Raw genomic sequence first — 24,719 nt, forward strand, 5'->3', positions numbered from 1 at the left:
CTGTATGCTTTATGGCTTTTTGCCCCTTAATTTATTTGCGCTCACTTATCTAAAAAAAAAAAATATTTGTGGTTCCAAATTCAATGTTAGATGTCATAAATCACATGCTAATTATAGGTTTCATTTCTAAGATGAACATATTCAAGAGTTCATTATGTTTAAAACATACATACATTTCATTATGTTATGGTGTGTGGGTGGCGATTTTAATGTCATAAGGAGAAGTTCAGAAAAATTGGGGGGTTCTAGTCCAACTTCAAGCATGAGGGACTTTGATAGTTTTATTAGAGAATGTGAATTGCTTGATCCACCTCTTTGAAACGCTTCATTCACTTGGTCAAATTTGCAAGAGTCTCTCGTGTGTAAGAGATTGGACCGTTTTCTTTACTCAAATGAGTGGGGGCAGCTCTTTCCCCAAGGCCTTCAAGAAGCCCTAATTAGAAGGATCTCGGATCACTAGCCAATTGTTTTGGATACCAACCCGTTTATGCGGGGCCCAACACCTTTTAGGTTTGAGAATATGTGGCTACAACATCTTAATTTCAAGGAGAACTTTAGAAATTGGTGGAGTGGTTTTCAAGGAAACGGATGGGAAGGCCACAAGTTCATGAGGAGACTACAATATGTTAAAGCCAAATTGAAGGAGTGGAATAAGTTTTCTTTTGGAGAGCTTAATGAAAAGAAGAAAAGTATCCTCAATGATTTAGCTAACTTTGATGCCATTGAGCAGGTAGGGGGTCTCACTTCTGAATTGTTAAGTCAAAGAGCCTCAAGAAAAGGGGAGCTAGAGGAATTAATTTTGAGGGAGGAAATTCATTGGAGACAAAAAGCTAGGGTGAAATGGGTTAAGGAAGGGGATTGTAACTCGAAGTTTTATCATAAAGTGGCTAATGACAGGCGAAATAGGAAATATATCAAGGAGTTGGAGAATGAGAGGGGCTTAGTGTTGAAGAATGCCGAGAGTATCACAGAGGAGATTTTACTTTATTTTGAAAAGCTCTACGCGAGCCCTATAGGAGAATCTTGGAGTGTTGAAGGATTAGATTGGTCCCCTATTTCGGAAGAGAGCGTGTTAAGGTTGGATTCCCCTTTCACTGAAGAAGAGATTTCTAAGGCCATTTTTCAGCTGGATAGGGACAAGGCTCCAGGGCCTGATGGCTTTACTATTGCAGTATTCCAAGACTGTTGGGATGTGATTAAGGAGGATTTGGTGAGAGTGTTCGCAGAATTTTATAGGAGTGGAATTATCAATCAAAGCACTAATGCCTCTTTCATTGTTCTATTACCCAAAAAGAGATTGACAAAGAAAATATCAGATTTAGACCCATTAGTTTGATCACTAGTCTCTACAAGATAATAGCCAAAGTGCTCTCAGTGCGTCTAAGAGGGGTTCTACATGAGACCATCCACTATACTCAAGGCGCTTTTGTTCAAGGGAGACAAATTTTGGATGCGGTTCTTATAGCGAATGGGATAATGGACGAGAGAAAACGATTAGGGGAGGAAGGTGTCGTCTTCAAAATAGACTTTGAAAAGGCCTACGATCATGTGAAGTGGGATTTTTTGGATCATGTGTTAGAGAAGAAGGGGTTCAGTCCTAGATGGAGGAAATGGATGAGTGGATGTGTATCCTCGGTATCTTATGCAATCTTGGTGAATGGTAGCGCTAAAGGGTGGGTTAAGGCATCGAGAGGATTAAGATAAGGTGACCCTTTATCCCATTTTTTGTTTATTTTAGTCGTAGATGTACTGAGTAGGATGCTTATGAGAGCAGAGGAAAGAAATATGTTGGAGGGTTTCAGGGTGGGTAGAAACAGAACTAGGGTGTCCCATTTGCAATTTGCTGATGATACCATTTTCTTTTCTAACACTAGGGAAGAAGATTTGCAGACTATCAAGAGTCTTTGGTTAGTGTTTGGGCACATTTCTGGACTCAAGGTCAACCTTGACAAGAGTAGTATTTATGACATCAATCTTGATCAGGTTCATCTTTCAAGATTGGCTGAGATGCTTGATTGCAAGGCTTTCGGTTGGCCTATACTCTATCTGGGTCTTCCTTTGGGTGGGAACCCTAAGGCGTGTGGCTTTTGGGATCCAGTGATTGAGAGAATCTCAAGTAGATTAGATGGGTGGCAAAAGGCCTACTTATCCTTCGGGGGAAGGATAACTCTTAGCCAATCTTGCCTTACGCATATGCCCTATTACTTCCTTTCTTTATTTAAGTTACCCGCTTCAGTGGCTACAAAAATCGAGAGGTTGCAAAGGGTTTTTTTATGGTCAGGGATTGAGGAAGGCAAAAGAGATCATTTAGTGAGGTGGGATGTGTGTAAACCGAAGGCAATAGGGGGTTTGGGTTTTGGGAATATTTCTTTGAGGAATCTCTCTCTTTTAGGGAAATAACTATGGAGGTATCCTAGAGAGGGTTCAGCTCTATGGCATTAGGTCATATTAAGCATTTATGGTTCACACTCCAATGGTTGGGATGTTAACACTTTAGTCAGATGGTCACATCGCTGTCCTTGGAAGGCTATTGCACAAGTCTTTCAGGAGTTTTCCTTGTTTACTCGGTTTGTGGTAGGAAATGGGGAAAGAATTCGGTTTTGGGAAGATTTGTGGTGGGGGGACCAACCTTTGGGAACCCAATATCCAAGACTATTTAGAGTAGTCGTGGAAAAAAACATTCCTATTTCTTCAGTTCTCGGTCCTACTCGTCCTTTCTCTTGGAATTTAAATTTCTGCCGTAACCTGTTAGATTCTGAGATAGAGGACTTAGAAGGCCTCATGCAGTCACTTGATGAATTGCATCTATCTCCTTTGGTCCCAGATACCAGATTTTGGCCATTATCCTCTTCAGGGCTTTTTTCAGTCAAATCCTTCTTTCTAGCATTATCTCAATTTTTTGGATCTTCTCAGGTTTTCCCTTCTAAGTTCGTTTGGAATTCTCAAGTTCCTTTCAAAGTGAAGTCCTTTGTTTGGTTAGTGGCACACAAGAAGGTGAATACTAATGACATGCTACAAATGAGAAGACCTTACAAGCCTTTAGTTCTGATATTTGTATTCTGTGCATGAAGCATGGGGAATCAGTAGATCATCTTTTTCTTCATTGTTCCTTGACGATTAGGTTGTGGCACAGGTTATTTTAGTTAGTTAAGATGGATTAGGTCCCCTCGAGGAGCATCTTTGACATGATGTCCATCAAATTTAATGGTTTTGGTACTTCTAAGAGGGGGATAGTTTTGTGGCAAGCTGTGAGCATCGCTCTAATTCGGGTTGTGTGGTGGGAAAGAAACGCGAGGATTTTCGAGGATAAAGCAAGGAATTCAGAGTTTCTTTGGGACTCTATTGTTTTCCTTGCTTCTCTTTGGGCTTTCTGTTCCAAGGCGTTTAAGGGGACTCCCCTTAATGTGTTACAACTTGATTGGTTAGCGGTGTGTACTCCATAAGGAATGGTCCTTTATAGAGAGTTCGTTTGTTTTCTGTGTATTTTCCTGTAATTTAGTTTTCTTTGGCGGGAGGATTTCTCATCCTTCTTATTGTACTTCTTTTTTCTATCAATATATCTATGTGTCGTTTCCAATAAATAAATAAAAAAAAAACATACATACATTTCTAAAACAACATTTCTAACATGTTTTTGACTAAAGCATCATTAAATAAAAATATCTCATGTGAGTATTGGAAATAAAATTTAATTCTGAACATATATATCAAGAAAAAGTACTCTCTCTAGCTTACTAATTTATTTGATGCCAGTATTTGTAATACTGAGTTAGCTTAAAGGCAAAAAAGATTTCAAAGGGGTTTCCTTTAGGGGGTGGATGATATGGAGAAAAAACTTCATCTAGTAAATTGATCGACAATTTGCATGGACAAGAGGGAGTTGGGGTTTGGGCATTTGAACTATGACTAATCTCAGTAAAGTTTTTTTTAGGTAAATGAAGTTGGGGAATTGCCACTAAGATGGAATCCTCTTAGAAGAAGGTGATTATAGGAAAATATAGGAAGGAAGAGGGAAGATGGTGCTTAAGAATAGTGAGGGAAAGGCATGGAGTAGGAGTGTGGAAGACAATCAGAAGTGGGTGGGAGACTTTCATAGTAGGATCAAGTTTAGAGGGGGTAATGGGTGGAAGATAAAATTTGGAAGAATAATTGGTATGGTGAATTTCCCTTGGGGAGGTTTTTTTGCTATGTTTTCTATAGCTATTGCCAGAGATGCATGAGTGGTTGAGGTGTGAGACCAAGAAAGGGAAGGGGGATGTTGGAATTCTTGTTTCAAGATAGCTTCATGATTAGGAGCTAGAGGAGATGGGGGTAGTCAATTGATAAGCGCATTGAGAATAAACTGGTTTGGCTGAACACAAAACTTGTTATTTTTCAGTTAAATATCTCTACTCTTTATTCAATGGAAATACAGAGGCTTTCTTGTCGATAATTGTTTAATGTCCTTTGGTTCCATCAAAAGTCAGGTTTTTTGCTTGGCAAGCCACATGGGGAAGGATATTGACATTGGACTAGCTCAAAAGAAGGGGATAGAAGATGCCAAATAAATGTTATATGTGTAAAGAAGAAAAAACGGTTGATCACATCCTCCTTCATTGCTAAAAAAGTAGTCACCTTGTGGGAGATGTTATATGCTCTGTTTGGAATAAAGTAGGTTGTTCTCTCCTCAATAAAGAATGCCTTCTTGTGTTGGCATGGATCCTTCGTTGGGAGAAAGAGGAAGAAAGATTGGAGAGATGCTCATTTATGCTTATTATGGGCCATATGGAATGAGAGAAATAGGTGAGTGTTTGAGAATATGGAAAAAACAATGAGAGGAGCTTTGATGGGGGTTAAGGGGAAGCTATTCTTCTTTGGACTAGGCCATTTGGTTGAGTCTCCATATGAGAGGAGTTTTTCCATATTTTTTTTATTAGCTTTCTGTGGTAATGAGGACTCCTCGTCCGTTGTTTCTTATATATTTATATAAGAATACCAAAAAAAGCAGATGAAGCAGGTAAATAGTCATTTATGTATAATTTTTTGGAGTGGTTAAAGTGTACATAGAAGATTGTTCTTTGTTTAGACTTAATTGATTGGTTGAGCTTTATGAAATATGTGAGAGTTGCTTTTTGTATATCCGTTATATACACATATATACTTTAGCAAATTCTTTTTTTAGGTGCTATTAATATAATGGATATTTGTCTATCAACTAATAAATAAATAAATAAATAATTAATATCATTTAGGGAAAACCTAGAAAAAGCTTGCACATCATAGAGCTACTCCCATGATAAATAAGCAAAACTCAGCAATTAACTTTGTTAGGCCCAATATTCTCCCTTGAACACAAGGATGAAATATATGCAATTAGGCTTGACCTTATAAAATGACCAAAATACTCTTCTAGGGAAAATACCAAAATATCCTCCTGAGAACTACTCAAATGACTCCAAGTGGAAATTCCTAATTGAGTTTCTTTCTTTTGAAACCAAAATCTAAAACTATATAGCCTTGATTTATTTTACAGAAACTTGAAAATATCAAAAGAGCCATAAAAATCAAAATTTCTGAATTACAGGGTTCAGTCAATCAAGTCCTATGTGCTGATCATTTGGGATGCTCTATTGATTGAGTCCTCTGTCTCAATTAATTGAGATTTGTATAAAATCATTTTTCTTCGTTTTTCCCATAGTTTTGAATTTTCCTTCCACTTTATATCATTTCTTACTAACACTAAAATTAATGGAACTTTCAAATTTAATCTTTAACAAGTCTAGAATATTTTAAGATTGAAAACCTGATCATTTGATGCTCAAAACACCCTCAATTAAATGAATTCCACAAATTAGGTCTCCTTGACCCATTTTAAGTCTTCTACTATTTTCCTTATTTTCAAACACCCAAAATTTCTCAAATAAATTTTAAAACAAACCTGACTTGGAGAATAAGTTTAGCTTGATTAATAAGAAAATTTCTAGATTAAAGACCCCAATTCAAGGATTCCTCCGATACCATATACAAGATGAACCCACATTAAGATTGATATGATCCATCATTGTCATTCATCAATTCCTTTGTTCATTAAACTTCAAGATTGTGAAATTTCTTCAAGATCCTAAAGTCTAAATTGTAAAATGTAGAAATCTAAGTATCAAAACAAAATTAGTTCAAAGTTTAAATCAATTGAATTAACACTAGTACAAAGGTTTTCATGGAGTTGCTTCCATAGTAGTATTTCCACCATTAGGTTGAAGATGGAGACCCAGCTTCATACCCTCACTCTTTTGAAAAATTTTGCTCCATTTTCCTCTAATTTCTACGTGTTCAAACAATCTGAAATGAAGAGGGAGCTCAAAACACAATAAAAACAAAGACTACTCAACAACGTGATACTCACCAAATTCTAGCAGCAAACAAGACTTATTAAGTAGATTCTAAAACTAGTCTCTATTTCCATTATCAACACCGAAATGTAACTCAAAATACTCCATTTTCCAAGAACTCAAAATACTCCATTTTCCAAGATCATCAGCACTGAAGGGTTAGAAGCTCACATAAAAGTCTACACTGCAGAGTAGAGATTTTCTCTACCTTTTCATGACCACTTCTGTTCTAAAGTTTCCTTCACTTTCTCTCTAGTTTCTTTTCAGCCAAACACTCAAAGCTCAATAAAAAAGCAGAGATTTTTCTTCCAGTTAGCCATCTGTTATATTGATACTCTAATATATTTTCCTTAGACCAAGATGCCTCCTATTATCCACCAAACACCAGATATACCCTCTCTTGATACTCAATAAAAAGAAGGTATACCCTCTCTTGATACATTTTTATTGCATCATATTAAGCAGCCTACCTAGTATCTAACTTGAATTCATGTGAGATTCCTCATTTACCCTTTCTAAATCTCCAAGTTTTGCTATATGTTTCTTGATATTTCAATCACTCAAATTCCCTATTTTGGTTCATCAAATAGCATTCACTTTCTTATATTTTAAAAAAGCAACCTAACTATCTCTAATTCCCTTAGAAAAATCAGGCAACATATACCATGTCATCAAAATAAAGAAAAAAAAAAAGAATTTTTCATAAGATAATTTTATTAAGGCACAAATATAGGGTTGTTATGTTCTCCCCTTTTAAAGAATTTCATCTTTGGAATTACAAAACTCAAGTACAAAGCAAATAAGGGTCTTTTGCACGTCCTACTTAGTCAGCCTAGTGGCCTTCTCAACTAGTAGTTCCTTCAGAAGACTTTCACTAGCATTACCATCTTGTTCTTGAAGACTCTTTCTCTCCATCTGTCCCTCTCCCTTATCCAATAATTGCATTTGTTGCTTTTCATAAGATAGATCATCCACTCTCCAAAGTGTCATGTCTAAACACATGAGAAGGATATGATATGTACTTCATCAATGATGTTACATAGCAAACATTGTGAATCCTTTGTAAGTTAGGTGACAATGTAACACAATGTGTCACCTACCTAATATGCTCCAAGATCTCAAATGGTCCCATAGAGCACAAGCTTAACTTCCTTGGCTTTCCAAATGTCATTAGCACTCTCATAGGAGATTCACAAACTGTAATCTCTAACACTAAACTCCTAATCCTTATGTTGTGTGTCTATGTGGCTCTTTAGCCTCCTTCAAGCTACACAAGGTTGTGTTATGATCAATTTGACCTTTTTGCCGTCAATTGAACCAACTTAGGTTCTACCAATGTCCTCGCTAGGATAGAACTATGATAGAAAATCTTTTATGTTTAGTGGTCATTCTTAGAAGTTCATTTGAGAACGTTCAAGACCCTCATGGACGTAGAATGAGGGTTTCACTCATTATGGGACTTGACCAAACATCTTACAACATGAGATGATGACACAACCTTTTAAGAGAGAATATTTAAAAATTTCAACACCATGCCCCTTCTCCATGATGGTAGATGGGTCTAATTTGAACGGAAGAAGTAATCGCATAGCACTTTCAAAAGCAAAGCTAGAGAAAAAAAGATCTTCTTTCTAAAGCGATTTGATTTGGAACTCTTATAGTGTGCCATATTAATATTGGATTTATAATTGTTATTCTAGGCCAACTCCAACTACAATAGGTGTCTTTTCCATCCACCCCTAAGGTTTAACACACAAGCTCTCAACACACTCTTGATAATGTGCATATGAATTTTTTTTATTTGATAGGTAAAATCGATTGTATTAAATAGCGCCTAAAGAAGGGCATATAAAAGTATACATGATGTGTACAAGGCACCTAAGGCCAAAAAAGACGAGGAATACACAAAAAACAACACCCTTGCCTCACTTGCACCTTAGCTAATCAATTAAATCAAATAAAGAAAACAAGGTAATTTCTGTGGATGTTTAAAGAGACAATCATTGCTATTGACTCCATCATATGTGGGATAAGGTCTCATAGTGCTTCAACTAGTGAAATGTGTAAGTTATCGTTTTGCCATGTCGCATGAGTACAAAACTGAACCCTTAAGTTGTGCCTCACTGTACACTACATACTCTCTTTATCCAAATGATATAGTCAACATAGGTGTTGTCACCAATCTACTCTTCAACTCTTGAAAGCTTCACTCACACTCCTTTGATCAAGTAAATCTGAATTCCTTCCATGTCAGATGAGTCTCCTTTGACCGTGTAAACTTGAATTGATTTTGCAGCAGATGAGTCAATCTACTCTAAGAAAGTAACAAAAATGGAGCCTCACATCATACTTGAAAAATGTCAAAGGATCCAATGAAATATTCTTGATGAAGAGGCAATCTAAAGATAAGTGCTCCATTGGAACAATGGTGTCCAATCCTTAGAATGCCTTCTAAAAGAAGAACTTAGAGGGGGGGGAGGAGGTGTTGTACTCCTGTAGTTAAGGAATGGATATAGAGTTAGAGTATGGAAAGTCGTAAGGATAGGGTAGGGGTATTTTAAAAGCAAAACTTATTTTGAGGTCGGAAATGGAAGGAGAGTGAAGTTTGGATGGATATTTGGTGTAGTGACACAACACTGAGCACTCTTTCCCATTCTTATTCACCATAGCAAACTCAAAGGGTGCTTGGATTGTAGATATTTGGGGGGAGATTGGAGAGGGTGGACAATGGAATCCATGCTTCTCAAGACAATTTAATGTTGAGAGCTAGAAAGTATTAAGGCCTTTGTGGTGAAGCTATAAAGGTATTCAATTAAAAGGGACATGGAAGACAAATTGGCATTGGAAAGAATCAAAGGGTGGAAAGTTTCTCAATCAAAGCCTTCTACTCTTGCTTGGAGCTAGAAAGAGTGAAACTTTTCTAGTAAAAGTTGTGTGGAATCTAGGGGTGCCTACAAAAGTAGGGTTTCCTTTGCGTGGGAAGTAACATGGGGGGGGGGGGGGGGGGGGGGGGATTTTAACCATAGGTCAGCTAAAAAGAAAGGAATGGATTTTGACAAATAGATGCAATCTTTGTAGAGTAGAGGAGGAATCAATGGATCATCTTCTTCTCCATTGTGTTAACACGAGAATACCATGACACTTATTAGTCTCAATGTTTAAAGTTGAGTGGGTGATGCTTACAAGGGTTAAAGAACTTTTATTACGTTGGTAGGGGACTTTTGGGGGAAGAAGTGGATGAAGGTGTGGAGGACAACTCTTTTATGCTTACTTTAGATAATTTGGAAAGAAACAAATTGTAGAGCTTTTGTTGATGAAGAACAATCGGATCAAGCTCTCAAAAACTCTTTTCTATGCTTTCTTTGACTTTGGACTAGAAAGTCTTTGGACAATGCCTCTGTCTATCCTAGATTTTGTTGATTGATGAGCTCTTTTTGATGTTACAGAAGTGTTTTTTGTTAATCTCTCCATCAATTTCTCTTTTCGACACCTTTGTATACTATTTATGTACTTTGGTGGGCCTTATTCTATTTAGGTGATGTTCATAATATTTTTTTGCCTATAAAAAAGAAAAGTGCTCGATTGCTGCAACTTGTCATCCATATTGCATACCATTTGTTAGATCATCTATCCTTGCATGAGAACGTTGTCTTGAGATCAATGGCATAACAAAGGAAAGGTGGAAAAGAATTATGTCCAATCAAGTTAACAATTCTCATAATCAAAGAAGCATTGAATCTTTTTATCATCAAACTAAGATAGGATGATGTAGATTCTTGGATGCCATAAGACACACTACAAATTCAAAACTTTGAACTAGACTAAAGAAGGATTTTGAACAATGTATCTTTACTAGAAAGTATACCAAGTCATCCATTTAGCTAAAGGATGTGAAATTCAAAAGGAACATGATATTAAGAACTAAAAAGGAGTGATTGTTTTGTCTTATCTTCTTGTATCCTTGTATAACAAGGAAGATGGTTATAGGGTTTTAATTGGTATTGGTAAGATTTGAAAATGGTTTTGAAACTTTACTAATATGTGACTTAGGATATTTGGAATCTGGTAGAGCATAATGTTGGAGCATGATATATATTGTGGACTCAAATCCTCGCAACTTCAAACTTTAGGAAAATTGGTTGCCTAACATGATATCAAAACTTTGATTAGTTGGAGTTCATGGGTTCAAGTCCTCTCATTATTTATTTGTCTAATTATTGTGACCAGAAAAAATGGTGGAACATGGTTGCAAGTGAGGGGAGGTGTTGGAATATGATATACACTATGGACTTCTGATAAAATATATATATATACACACACGTTATGGATTCAAATCCTAACAACATAAGCTTTTTCGAAACTTGGTTGCTCTACACAACTTTTGCTAGTCCTAGTTTTCTTAATGTTGGTATCACTAGGTTTATGAGAAAAGATCTATTATGACCAATGAAGGAGCATTTTATTATTATTATTTTATAAAATTTTTGTAAGAGAACATACAAAAGGAAGAAAATATGTGGTCCACTTATGACTCCATCACTCTTAATTTTTGTGAAATTTTTGCTTTCCTATGGTGCTTATAATCAAATGGTAATCAACCTGAGTTTTTTTGCTATAATTGTTGATTTGTTTCACAAGGTTTTGTTTCGAAAGTGTGACTAAAATATTTTTTCGGTCAGGGATGTGATATTCAAAAAGATGCTATTGTATTAAAGTCTGGAGAACTAGTGGGTGCTTCAGAAATTGGCTTACTCGCTACTGTGGGTGTAATGATGGTGAAGGTATTATGACATCAAAATTTCATTTTGCACTTGATTTTAATTCATAGAAGGCTTATGCATAGTAATGTTTTGTAGGTATATCCTACCCCAACAATTGCTGTGCTTTCTACAGGGGATGAACTTGTTGAGCCAACAACTGGGCATCTAAATCGTGGTCAGGTACTTCATGTCAGCTGGATACCTAACTTTGAGGTGTTGAGGTAACTGTTGTCTATGTTTGCCACACATAACTCTGAAATGGATATCTTTGGGTTTGATTTAGTCTAAAGGAACTTTAGACTTCTCAACATGGACAAGGCAGCAAGAGTTTATAATTGAAGCTTTGGTTCTAACCTTCGTCAGGACCAAAATTGGAATGAATAAGTGAAATTAGAAAATGTTGTATGAAAAAGGGCCAAAATTTTGAAAGTTGGCTTGAAATTGAAACAAAATGGTGTAAGCATGGTTTTTAAAAACTTACAATACATGATATGATACAACAATATGATACATTTTTTATGGAAATTATATGTATATTGTAAAGTGTATCTTACAATACATGATACGATAAGTGATATAATGATATGGCAATATATGTCTTCAACCACTGTTTATAATTTTTAAGAAAAATCAATTTTAAATTTTTTTGTAATTTTTTTAAAACGTGTGAAAACGTTAGAAATTGATCATAGAAGGGAGAAAAAGGTAAAATAATCCTACTTGAAAAGTTATATTCTTTTTATCAAATACTATAAGTCAAATAAGTTTATTTTTATAATGCGTATTGGAGAATTTTCATTTAAATAATTTAGATGTTGACAATGAAAATGATGGTGATTAGTGAACTAAAAACTTTTACTTATATATTAGGTTTTTTTTAATTTTTTAATTTTTTTATGGTGGGAAAAGAATGATGACGAATATGAAAAGTTGTACCTTTAAAGATGACACATAAAGACATGTATATAAATAACACACAAGTGCATATGCCTAGTTAGAATTTTGAATTAAAATCATAGCTAAAATTTAAGAAGTTTATTTTGTGGATTATGTGATGATCCTATGCATTAAAGTCATATTGTATCAAATTGAAATTTTCAAAATTTTAATATTCAACATTTTTATATAATATGAGGTGTGAGTTTAAAATGTTGAAGAATTTCATAAACCTTGAGTAAGTTTGTTTTGTTCTATTTTTTATTTTTTATTTATTTTTATCATTCTTATTTTCCTGGTTGGGGAGGGGTGGTGGGAGCAATGTCTGGTGGAGATGGATGCGTGGGTGAGAACCAAATACTTCAAATGTCATTGTCGCTTAAACTTTGACCTGTATAAAGATGACCTCTGTTCTAGTCTTTAGTGGCTTAGTTCTGATATGGTTCACATGAAGTAGACTATATTTTCCATTGATGATCTCATTTTAGTCAATGTATAGATTTGGGTTTTAGCCTCTTTGTTGCGCCCCCCCCAACAAAAAAAAAAAAAAAAAAAAAAAAAAAAAAAAAAAAAAAAAAAAAAAAAAACCAAAGAAGGAAGTGAGGAAAATGTTGGTTTTCTCAAGAAAAGAACTCATGGAACAAAGTAATTGTTGTTAGTGTTGAAGTTGCTACACAAGGACTTGTATGGAACTCAACAGTGTTTATATCTCAACATGCAGATGCACCATGTGTAGTACTTTCACATTCGTAGACATTGCATTTGGATTTGGGATTAAGGTTGTGTTGGATTTTCCATGTGTTTTACATTCCTAGGTTTTAAAATTGAGAAAATTCAACTCTATGCAGATTAGGGACTCGAACCGTGCTATGCTACTGGCTGCTGCAGTGCAGCAGCACTGCAAAATTCTTGATCTTGGTATTGCTCATGATGATGAAGAAGAAATTCAGAGGATTTTGGATAGTGCCTTCTCTGCTGGAATCGATATCCTTTTGATTTCTGGAGGTGTTTCCATGGGAGATAGGGACTTTGTCAAGCCTTTGCTTGGAAAGAGAGGGACCTTGCATTTTAGCAAGGTAGACTATTGGTGCATTTGTTGAGTTGGCTTGATTTACTGCTTCTTCTCAAGAATTTGTTATTTCAACATAAATATTCATTTTCCATTCTTGAGATTCAGTTGACAGTTGTGCTGTTCTGATATATTATGTTATTGAAATATAGAGATGTGTTATATTATCTTAATTTGGTGTTGATTTTCTTTAGGTTCGCATGAAACCAGGTAAGCCTGTGACATTTGCAGAGATCATTGTAAAATCAGCAGATACAACTTCCAAGAAAATTCTTGCATTCGGGTTGCCTGGAAATCCAGTGAGCTGTTTAGTCTGTTTTCATCTATTTGTAGTCCCTGCCATTCACTGTCTTGCTGGATGGGCAAACCCTTCCCACTTGAGGTATGTGTGTGTGTGTTTCTAACTAATGCTTGCATGAGTGATTTTTTTTTTTTTTTCTAATAACTGAGGAACCTTCCATAGCCGAGGCCTTTGGACTCTCCATGGGGACTCAAAACTTGGGGTGCTGACTGTGTCCGTCACAACTAATACTTGTAATCCAGGGCATTCAACCAGTAGCAGGAATTGAACCCAGGACTGCACCTCTACCACATCTCCCGGCATTCGTCCTAACCAACTGGGCACTCTGAAGGGCAATGCTTGCATGAGTGAAAAATGAGATTAACAGTTTTGAGTTACTCATTTGATGATGCCTCTCTCTGTTCTTTGTTGTGTACAGAGTACAGGTTCGCCTCAGACAATCAATAAAGACAGATCCAGTACGACCAGAATTCCACCGTGCCATTGTTAGATGGAATGATGGATCTGTCAATCCAGGGTAAGAGTCAGATCCCTTTGTTTAAGGATATCTTTCTAGACCTTGTAATCTGAGTACTTTCAGAGGTTGGGATCCTACTAGATCCTCATGTAGTTGTGTCTCAGTCTAGGTTTGACAGATCTGTTTGGTTATTTTAAGGTTTGAAACGTTGTTTCCTCCCAATTGAGTTAAAATATTGATCAAATGCTTTTTGATGATGGATTTCAGTTTTGTTGCTGAGAGCACTGGTCATCAAATAAGCAGTCGGCTCCTCAGTATGAAGTCCGCAAATGCATTGTTGGAGTTGCCAGCTACAGGAAATGTGATTTCTGCTGGAAATTATGTGTCAGCCATCATAATATCTGATATAAGCAATGCTGCGATGGGCGAAGATTCAGCTTCTGGTATGCAAGGAAGTGTATCACAAGATATAACTGCCAAGTCCCAAGATGCTGTATGTAGAGTAGCTGTTCTTACTGTAAGTGATACAGTTGCATCAGGGGCTGGGCCTGATCGGAGGTACACAACTTCATGCTACTGCTTTGTTTGCATCATTGACTGGAGCTTGACATGTGCGTTAAATAGATGTATTTTTTTCAAAGTAATATTGAAGCAGAAAACAAATTTCTTGAACTTCTGACAGATTCATGGTAAATACCTGTAGACAATCAATAATGGATGATGAGGACTAGTCTCAACATGATGGATCAAGGAGGGAAAAAATTTAAAATAGTTACTTCTATGATTTCTGACAAAGCCACAAGTTTCTTTATCACAATTTTCTGAAAATATTGATGAGCAGCCTATCATACTCTGTTTATTGTGATATCTACAACTCTTTAGTGCCTAGTATTGTTCTGAAGGAATAGGCATCATCCTTAAATAATTCACATGATTAGCTCATGGCCAACAACATGGCTATATCCTAGACTAGGATCTCAATGATGATATATTAAGATATGCCCTGGAGGCCTGGCTCAAGTGGTAAAGGGATGGGAGGGTGTGGGAGGTTCTTGGTTCAAGTCCCAATGGGGACAAAAATTCACATAAAAAAAAAAATGATGATATATTAAGAATAACTAATGATAGATAAAATAAAAAATGTGCCACTTCTATGGCTGCTTGTACAACTCCAATCAATATCTAAACTAAATGCATCTGGATACCTCTTATCAAAAAAAAAAAAAAAAAAAGCATCTGGATACCCCTATTTGAATCATTGTTTCAAAGAGGTCACTTAATCGATGCTAAAGCAATGGGGCAGAATCGATATTGCTCCTTGTAAAGTGAACATGGATGCACTGAATGCTTTGCCACAGCTTTCTGGAATTTTCTAAGCAATCTTTGTTAGGAAGGTGTTGGATACTGATTTTTGTCTTTTTCTTGTATTTTTTGATAGGCAAATTAAATAAAATATGATACAATAAGTGTGCTTTACAAACAAAAGGGGAGGCTCGATCCAAGTAAACAGGGAGTTTACAAGGTGCACAATGACTGAAAACTTGGAATAACTAAATTACTGTTAGCTCACCTGTCCCCAGCAATTTAAAAGCTCAAGTATGGTGAGATTAGTAATTTCCCCTTTTGCTTTAGACTATATCAACAATGATGTGTCTAAAACAAATATTTTACAATCAAGATTGATCGCTTTACTCCTTCAAAAGTTCTAAGACACTCTCTCCAAATGGTCTAGAACAAATATAAAGGGGTCAAACTCAAAATAACCATGTTTTGATTTTCAACAAAATTGTTATGCTAGACAAGTTAATATTTATCTTACCAAATGGGGGAGAATCATTGCACACCTAATAGAGAGAAGACTAAATGTCAGGGGCTAGAAGCCGAATTTCAATGGTTGAGGATGTGTTTTACTGATTCTTCATCTTGTTCATGTAAACCAGAGCAATTAACCCAACTCCAAATTCTTTTCATGTGTTGGTTGATCATAAGAATTTCCCCTATGGCACCTTCCAACACACGCACACACAACTGATCTTAGATGGAGTCCTTGCATCTCTTTAGTCAGGAATAATGGCACCTTGTGAGGTGACAATAACTTGTAATAAGACTGGATTGAGAATGCCCCCTTCTCTGAGATCTTCTAAAACAACTTGTCCATAACTTCAGCATCCATAAAATCCAGCTTGTGACCCTGAAACAAGGCCTCCACCAGGGTCAACTCCTGATCCATGTAATGCTTCCTAAAACTGGGACTCAAACCACCTTGATGCCTGGTTTTCCCTCCCAACAGTCTGCCACCTGAGCATCCTTGTTGGACTGCTAAGCTAAATAATTCTGAAAATATTCTTTTAGAGGGCCTGTCCCACACCATGGATCAGTTAAAAATTTGGTCCAACAAGCACACCCCACCCAATCGCTTGTCCTCAATCAAGAATCGCCCCGACCCTTCCTAATAGCTTTTCACAAGCTTCGGCTGCAAGCTTCTCTACCTTCGAGAACAACCACCCCACCCCAGCCCCCCTCTCTTTCCAACACCCCAAACTTCCCTGAACTTTTCTCCACAAGCTTAGTAAGTTGTAACTGAATTTTATTGAGTTCTTAAAAGTTTCTAATTGGTCATTTTGAATTAGCTGGGTCTTGATTAAGAAAATTATTAGTTCCTTTTCTTGGTCGGGTTAAATTGATATGTCAAGTGCAGAAACACCCAGGTTAGGTTCAGACCTAAATTTTTCTCACAATTTTCTCTTCAATGTTTTTTTTTCATTCTTGGAAACCTATAGAACAATTTATACTACACATATGGTTATTTGATGAGAAGAACATACAACTCTTATTTATAATTTTTTATTAATTAATTTTTTTCTCTTGGTAGAAGCCTGATATGAATTAGAGTTTTTCTGATAAGATTTATTTCAGATTCATTGGAATCTTTTTTGCCTGTTTTATCTATTTGCATATCAACATTTTAAGGAGTCTTTACTCTTAAATTTTTTTTATGTATATGCAGTGGTCCAAGAGCAATTTCTGTTGTAAATTCCTCATCTGAAAGGTTAGGGGGAGCAAGGGTAGTTGCAACTGCTGTGGTTGCTGATGATGTGTCAAAAATCAAGGAGATTTTGCAAAAATGGAGTGATGTTGACAGAATGGACCTGATACTTACCCTTGGTGATATTCTCACTATGTTGCTTGTACATTTGTTTGGTTGAGAAAAAATAAATCACTATTTTGCTTGTATTTATTTCCCTTGTTCTTTTCTCAACGGAATTTCTTAAATAGGTGGGACTGGCTTCACACCAAGAGATGTTACTCCAGAAGCAACAAAAGAGTTGATAGAAAAGGAAACACCTGGTCTACTGTATGTCATGATGCAAGAGAGTCTAAAGGTACAAACAGCTTATATGTTGATTATTCATCTTCACAATATATGTTGTTACACATGTACACAAAATAGATTAAGAAATCGATTAGGTGCTGATGGCAATGTCATGCCTTCATGAGTTGTTCTTATGAGGATATTTTGGTGGGTCACTGTTTGTGCTGCGGTTACTGGTTTTACACATTGAGATGTGCTGTTCTGTAATTCCTGTGGAAGGATAGTTCATCCTCCTTGCACACTTGAATTATTATTAATGAATTATTGTTTATGTGTGTGTTTCTAATACTTTGAATAGCTAGTGTTTTCCATGTGCACATCTTTGATTTTGCATGTGTTTCCTCACCATTCATTCATGTCAGTGGTATATATATTGATTTTGTGTTTGAATTTATTTTCTCGTCTATATGACTCTTGTTAGAGTGCGATGATGTAGGAGTGCCATGTGTAAAACCAAATATGTTTGAAAATATGGAAGTATATTTGTTGCCCAACTATGTTGTATAGTTGTAAAAGTTTAAATCCCTGATATGTAGAAATTGATGAAGTACTAGTTTCCTAAAATAGTCAAATTCTTTTGTATAAATTTTATAACTATGGATAAATAAAATTTAGATTTAAAGTTTCCCATATGGTATTAGTGCCTACACTCTTAGGAAAGTCTGACTTCTATAGCTCCTTTTCTGAAGAGACCTCCTTTGGGTTTCATTCCTATAGTGCTCATTCCGAAATAGCCCTAGGCTGAATTACTGATTTCTCATATATGCCAAACATGTCCAAGACATCCAAAACTAATTCCAAGCCCTTCACAAACTCAATGGCGGAGACACGGTGGAATAATTCTATGGAAGAATTTCAGTTGCAAACTTCATATTGTCTGGATGGATGAAATTATCTGAAGTGGTCCCAAGTTGTGAGAATCTTTCTGAAAGGGAAGGGAAAGCTAGGTCACTTATTGAGGCTTATTCCAAACAAGGAAGACTAAAGATTCAACACATGGGAGGAGGAGGATTCAATGATTATGGCTTGGCTTTGGAACTTTATATTTCTAGAGGCTAGAGGCACATATGTGTTTCTCACCACTGCTAAGGAGATATGGGAGGTAGTTTGGCAAAGTTACTCAAAGGTGAAGGATGTGGCTCTTTTCTTTGACATTAAGATAAAAATTTCAGCCACGAAACAAGGTAATCTCTCAGCCATTGAGTATTATACTAACTTGAAAATTTTGTGGCTTGAACTTGATTATTACCACAACATTAAAATGATGTGTAGTGAGGATGTGGTTATGTTGCAAAAGTTTGTGGAAAGGAAAAGGATTTTTGAGTTTCTTGCAGGATTTAATGTTGAGTTTGACCCAGTTTATGTGCAAATTCTGGGAAAGGAGGAAGTGTCGTCTTTGAGTGAAGTTTTCTTGTTGATTTAGGCAAAGGGTCGAAGTGTGATTATGCTCTACTCGTGTTACTAAAGGGTCTGCTATGCTATCCTCAAAACAAAATAAAGAGGTACAACATAGTAATACAAGGAATTATTCCAGACCTGTAAATCAAGATGGAGCTTGGTGTACCATTTTGATAATGCGTCTCAGAAACCACATCACAATGCAGCATCAAGGTAAACTTGATCTGTGTGCGTTAAGATGTATTTTTGTGGGACATTTTGCAAATTAGAAAGGGTATAAATGTTATCATCCCTCTTCTCGAATATTTTTTGTTTCTATGGATGTGACTTTTGCATAAAATAAACCTTTCTTTAATTAAACTTACCCTCAAGGGGAGACCTTAATAGAAGATAAGGGTTCTTCGGATCTGATTTTTATTGTATTGGCTGACACAAACACTTGATAGTGCTCAATTCGAAATTGAAACTTCTTCCAAGTTCCAGAATTCTGCAAAAATATTCCAACCATTATTCCTGCTCATTCTACAGAAAATCCAGATGCTACAACTCCACTTGTCTCCACTGATTCTGGTCCCATTGTTGTCCCACCTTTTCAGGTTTATTCCGGGAGGACACTAATTGTTTTACAGCCTATGCAAGTCCAAGAAACCAAACCACAAATAGGTATTGAGTCTTCTTTCTCTAATTCTTCTCCTCTTGTTGATGATCTTGACCAACCTATTGCATTAGGAAAGGAATTAGAAGGTGTACTTGATATCCTATGTCTTACTTTGTGTCCTTTAGAAATTTGTCTTCAAAATATAGAACCTTCTTAGCCTAATTAACCTCCATTGAAATTCCTCAAACATTTCATCAGGCGCTAGGTAATGAGAATTGAAAAAAGATTTGAGAGAGGAGATAGGGGAACTTGAAAAAAAATCAGACATGGGAAATAGTTGGACTTAGAAAAGAAAAAAAAAGAAAAAAGAAAAAAGAAAAAAAAAAAAAGAAAAGAAAGGGAAACCCAGTGGGGTATGTAGATGAGTATTCACAGTCAAATACAAATTTGATGAGTTCCTAGAGAGATATAAGGCTAGGCTAATTGCAAAGGACCATACTTAGACCTATGATATGGATTATCAAGAAACATTTGTTTGGTGGCAAAAATGAATACTGTGAGAGTATTATTGTCCTCAGCAGCTAACTTTGATTCATGTTTGCAATAGTTCAACGTTAAAAATTCTCTTACATAGAGATTTGAAGGAAGAGGTTTATAGGGAACCTCCACTAGGTTTTGATAAAGCTTTTGGTAGGAATAAAGTTTATAGGTTGACGAAAGCATTGTGTGGACTCAAGTAATCTACAAGGGCATGGTTTGGGAGATTTGCCAAAGTCATATTAGAGGAAAGGGGATCATACTTTGTTTATTAAACATTTGGTCATAAAGGGGAGTTACTGCTCTAATAGTGTATGTGGATGATATAATTGAGACTTGCTCGTAAGAAAACTAGCAGAAGAATTTGAAATTAAAGATTTTGGAAGGTTCAAGTATTTTTTGGGGATAGAGATAGCTCTCTCGAAAAAAGGAATTTTTATAATGCTATAGAATTATGTACTTGATCTGCTCAGAGAGATAGGAATGACAGGATGTAAACTTGTTGATACATCGATGGAACCAAATAAAAAAGGTGGTGGAGCAGATGAAGAGGTAGTTGTGGAATGAGGCAGATATCAGAGACTAGTTGAACAGTTGATCTATTTGTCCCATACTCAACCTAGCACACATGTAGTTGGTGTAGTTCGCCAATTTTATGCACCAACCAAAGGAGTCTCATCTTCGAGCAATTAATAGGATCTTATGATATCTCAAATTCACTCCAGGGAAAGGACTACTTTACAAGAAGAATAGGGAGCTATGTTTGGAAGCCTACATTGATGCCAATTAGGCTGGGTTAGTAGTTGACAGAAGATCAACCTTGGGGTATTGCACATTGCTAGGATGAAATTTGGTGACTTAGATAAGCAAAAAAAAAAAAAAAAACTGTGGTGGCGAGGTCAAGTGTTGAAGCAAAGTTTAGAGCTATGACTCATGGTATTTATGGATTGTTGTGGTTGAAAATCATCCTTGGGGATCTAAGAATCAGGTGGCATGGATCAATGAAGCTTTATTGTGATAACTAATCTGCCATTAATATTGCAGATAATTCGGTTCAACATAATCGAACTAAACAAGTTGAAGAAGTTGGAAAGTGGATTGATGTGCACACAATATGTCTCAACAAACTGTTGGCTGATTGATATCTTGACCAAAGGATTAGCTAATCCTTCGTTTCACACTATTCTAGGCAAGTAGGGATTGGAGAACATTTGCTGCCCAGGTTGAGGGGAGTGTTGGGAAGTCTGGGATCATATTTGCTGCCTTGTTGTGTTGTATAGCTGTAAAAGGTTAAATCCCTGATTTGTAGGGATTGATAATTAAATAGATTCCTGATTTGTAGGAATTGATGAAGTCTTAGTTTCCTAGAATATTCAAATTCTTTTGTATAAGTTCTATAACTAGGGCAAATAAAATTCAGATTTGAATTGTCCCACAAAATACTTGTACAAAAGGTTCTTATTATGTTGTGTTTTATAAGGATCAATGTGTAGCTTACTTTTTGGATCATGTATTTTTGTTAATATGCAAAAACATACCATGGCATCCATTCTATGGGAATTCAGTATAATTATTTCAGAGTTGCTTTTGAATGTGGGTTTTGTTGAAGTCTGTCATATTTCCTGGGATATTCTTTGCTCAAAGGATTCCCTCATATTGTTTCCTCATCTTTTAAGTTTCACCATCTTACATTTTGTTCTTGTTTTTTTATCTCTTTTCTGGGTGATGTTTGAAGAATTTATTTAATTCGTCCCATTCAAATTTGTATTCTATTTTATAATTTGTTTCCCATTTTTATTATAATTATTTGCGTATCATTTTATATGTTTCCTTGTTATATGTATTCTTTGCTTTGAGTGTGATTTAAATGTAACACTTACGTCTCTCTTACTAGAACCGTTTCTTTTTCTCCAATTAAACCATAAACAGGTGACACCATTTGCTATGCTTTCTCGTGCTGCAGCTGGGATTAGAGGATCTACATTGGTAAGGCCATAACCTCATTACCTCATTCTAGGATTAGTAAAAATATCAATAAAAGAAAGTATTCGATTTATTCTCACACCTACCCCCCTCCCCAACCACTCCAACCCCAACAAATATAACCTATGGTTTTCTGACCCCTGATCATTGGTATGCCGTTATGGTAATTAGTATATTTAAGGTTAAAGTTAATAAAACTTATGTGAATATTTTGATGGATATGAGCAACAATATTAAGTTTTAATTTGTTCCTTTTTGTTTGTTTTTTTTTTTTATAACATAAATAAGGTAAAATTTATTCCTTATAGAAGGCGCCTAATCAAATTAGAGATAGGCAACAAAGGAAACCTGCTAGTTAATAACTTCTGAGAAGGTCTGGAATAAAAATCCATTCAGGTCTCTTACTGAAACCTAACAAGATGAACTTTTACTAAAAGAAGATTGAGACGTGTAAATGAAAATGACCTTTTTGTGAGAATAATTCGCAATTTTCAATTAATTGCCTTGAAGGACATTTGGAGAAATCATTTTCTGAATTCAAAGTGAAGAGTATGTCCATATAAAATGTATGGTGTTCATCTGGAATTCTTGACATCCCCATGATTGGTGTTTTCCATTTTGATTTTTCATAGCATTGGAAGGCGCAAAACCTTATGTTAGAATGAAGCCCTTCAAAGCCAATGGAATCATTTTGCTTTAGGGGTTTGGTTGACAAGTAAAACTTGTCACTCATCCATCTATACCTGCCAGTAGTAAATACTTGACACATTCTGCATTGATAAAAATAGTATCTACTTGCAGAGTGGTTTTGATCCTGTTTTAATAATTGGTTTTTTCTCTTTTTAAATTATAATTATAAATTTATAATACAGATGATCAACATGCCGGGGAATCCAAATGCGGTTGCTGAGTGCATGGAGGCCTTATTGCCAGCACTAAAACACGCGTTGAAGCAGATAAAGGGAGACAAGAGAGAGAAACATCCTCGCCACCTCCCTCATTCACAGGCAGCGGCAGTAGATACCTGGGAGCGCAGTTATAAGATGGCCTCTGGCAATGCCTCCGAGCCTACTTGTTCTTGTTCCCATTAGGAGTCGTATTGCTCTTCAGTTTTGTTTCCAGGTTTGCGAGTAATTGTGTTAAACTATTTTCATTTCCGTGTTTTGCTAATTCTGTCTCTGAATCACTTGTCATGGTTACATGTACAGGGCTTGGATTAGAATGCTTTGGATTCAAATCAAACCTATAGATTCGGAGTGAGGCCCTTCTCCACTCATTTTTCATTTTGTCTACCTTCCCATGTGCCGATTAACTTAATAACTTAATTTAAGTCATCCCATAAATTTAAATTATGTTTAGTAAAATAATTTGATAATATGATTTAAAGTAAAAAACAACTTTAAGTAATAAGTAAAAATAATTTATTTATTTTTAAATCCATATCTTTATTGTACCTTTTTACTCCTATTTATCTTAATTATTTTCACTATTTTATTCCACGACCTTCATTGTTACTCGATCTCCTTTATTTTAGCTATAATTTTTACATTTTTATCCCTATTTGTTATAATTATTTTTACGATTTTTTATTTTTTATTTTTGTTATTTGTGACCTTCATTGTTATTGAACCTTATTTATTCTAGTTTTAATTTATGAGGATAAATATATTAATTTAATGATTTAAAATAAATTTTAAGTTAATTTTATCAAACTACTTTAATAGTTAAAAGTAAGTCATTAATATAAGTATGATTTGACTTAAAGCTAATTTAAGTTATTAAACAATAAATATTAAATTTTATCAAACATCTTTTTAGTCTATTCTTGAAAATAATTTTCTTAGAAACTTATTTGATAAATTTATGATATATATAGAAAATATATTTTAAGAATTTATTTTGAAAAAAAAAAGTTTTTGACAACAAATCACAACGTGTAGCATCTTTGTGGAGAATAATTCAAGTCAAAACCTATTGCTAATATGTTATGGCAATCGTTTGAAAATTTAAGATATATTTGGAAATGTTTCAAAACCAAGTATAAAAAATAGTTTATAAACGAAATTATCTAAAGCAGTTGTCATTTGTTTTCAAAATATTTTTTATCTCAAATATTAAAAACAGTTTTTTCTATCTATAAATGATATTTTTCTTGATACCCAAGATGATAAAAAAAAAAAAGCTAAAAAAAAATGAATTTAAAAAATGTTTTTGGAATAAAAACACTGCTGCATTGTCATGAATTTTACAAATATTTACTTGTATGCCATCATATTTAGCAGAAAAAAAAAAAAGGAAAATAATTGTGTTTCCATTCACAGCACATATGAAGGGATTTTTCCATACAAAATTGTATTATAATGTTTATTGCATGTCATTATTGAATTGACCAGTAACCCTATAACATACAGTGAAAGTAATGGTTCAAATTGAGACCCTTGGGAGAACAATGGGAAGCTATTAGGATAAGTGTAGGGTTACATCCACACATTTGGACAAATCTCATTTGAGACAATTGTCATTTCATTTTCACCCATAAATTTGGAAGGATCTAAAATTAATTATCAGCTTCCTAATTATTTACAATTTTATAATCTTCTTGTTCAACTCTTGTATTTATTTTTCAATAAAACTCATGCATTAGCTCTATTTTACTGGTTGGAATATTTGAATGGTATGTATTAGGATTAAATATATATTTTATATTTTTATGTAATGGTTGGCTTTCACAAGTAATATAAAAGGAAAGAAAAAATCAATGGTCAAGAATCCATTTGGATGTTGAAAGAAATTTAGGATAAGTAGGGGGAAGAAGATAGCAAAGAAAAAGGATATGAAGAAAGAAAGAGTAAAGGAAACCAATTAATTTTAAAAGTTCACATGTTATTTTTATATGCTTATTGAATTTTTTTTAAACTAAATAAGAGTGTTGAAGAAAT

General features: G+C 35.1%; 1 protein-coding gene across 4 annotated transcripts in view; it reads left to right on the plus strand.

Moving 5' to 3' along the window:
- LOC117916180 (molybdopterin biosynthesis protein CNX1) overlaps window positions 1-23,114 on the plus strand; it is a 34,295-nt gene extending 11,181 nt beyond the window's left edge. For 3 of the 4 annotated variants that reach the window (XM_034832077.1, XM_034832080.1, XM_034832081.1), the window contains 11 exons: window positions 11,048-11,149; window positions 11,225-11,308; window positions 12,913-13,140; window positions 13,328-13,515; window positions 13,853-13,951; window positions 14,159-14,449; window positions 16,899-17,056; window positions 17,168-17,274; window positions 21,727-21,783; window positions 22,653-22,902; window positions 22,989-23,114. In XM_034832077.1, the coding sequence (XP_034687968.1) occupies window positions 11,048-11,149; window positions 11,225-11,308; window positions 12,913-13,140; window positions 13,328-13,515; window positions 13,853-13,951; window positions 14,159-14,449; window positions 16,899-17,056; window positions 17,168-17,274; window positions 21,727-21,783; window positions 22,653-22,871 (1,533 nt within the window). In that variant the 3' untranslated portion in view covers window positions 22,872-22,902; window positions 22,989-23,114. Of the gene's footprint in view, window positions 1-11,047; window positions 11,150-11,224; window positions 11,309-12,912; window positions 13,141-13,327; window positions 13,516-13,852; window positions 13,952-14,158; window positions 14,450-16,898; window positions 17,057-17,167; window positions 17,275-19,258; window positions 19,326-21,726; window positions 21,784-22,652; window positions 22,903-22,988 lie in introns of those variants that run through there. The other variant, XM_034832079.1, reaches the window with a different exon arrangement.
- The last annotated feature ends 1,605 nt before the right edge of the window (window positions 23,115-24,719 follow it).

Source organism: Vitis riparia, chromosome 6 (genome assembly GCF_004353265.1).
Source record: "Vitis riparia cultivar Riparia Gloire de Montpellier isolate 1030 chromosome 6, EGFV_Vit.rip_1.0, whole genome shotgun sequence".
NCBI lineage: Eukaryota > Viridiplantae > Streptophyta > Magnoliopsida > Vitales > Vitaceae > Vitis > Vitis riparia.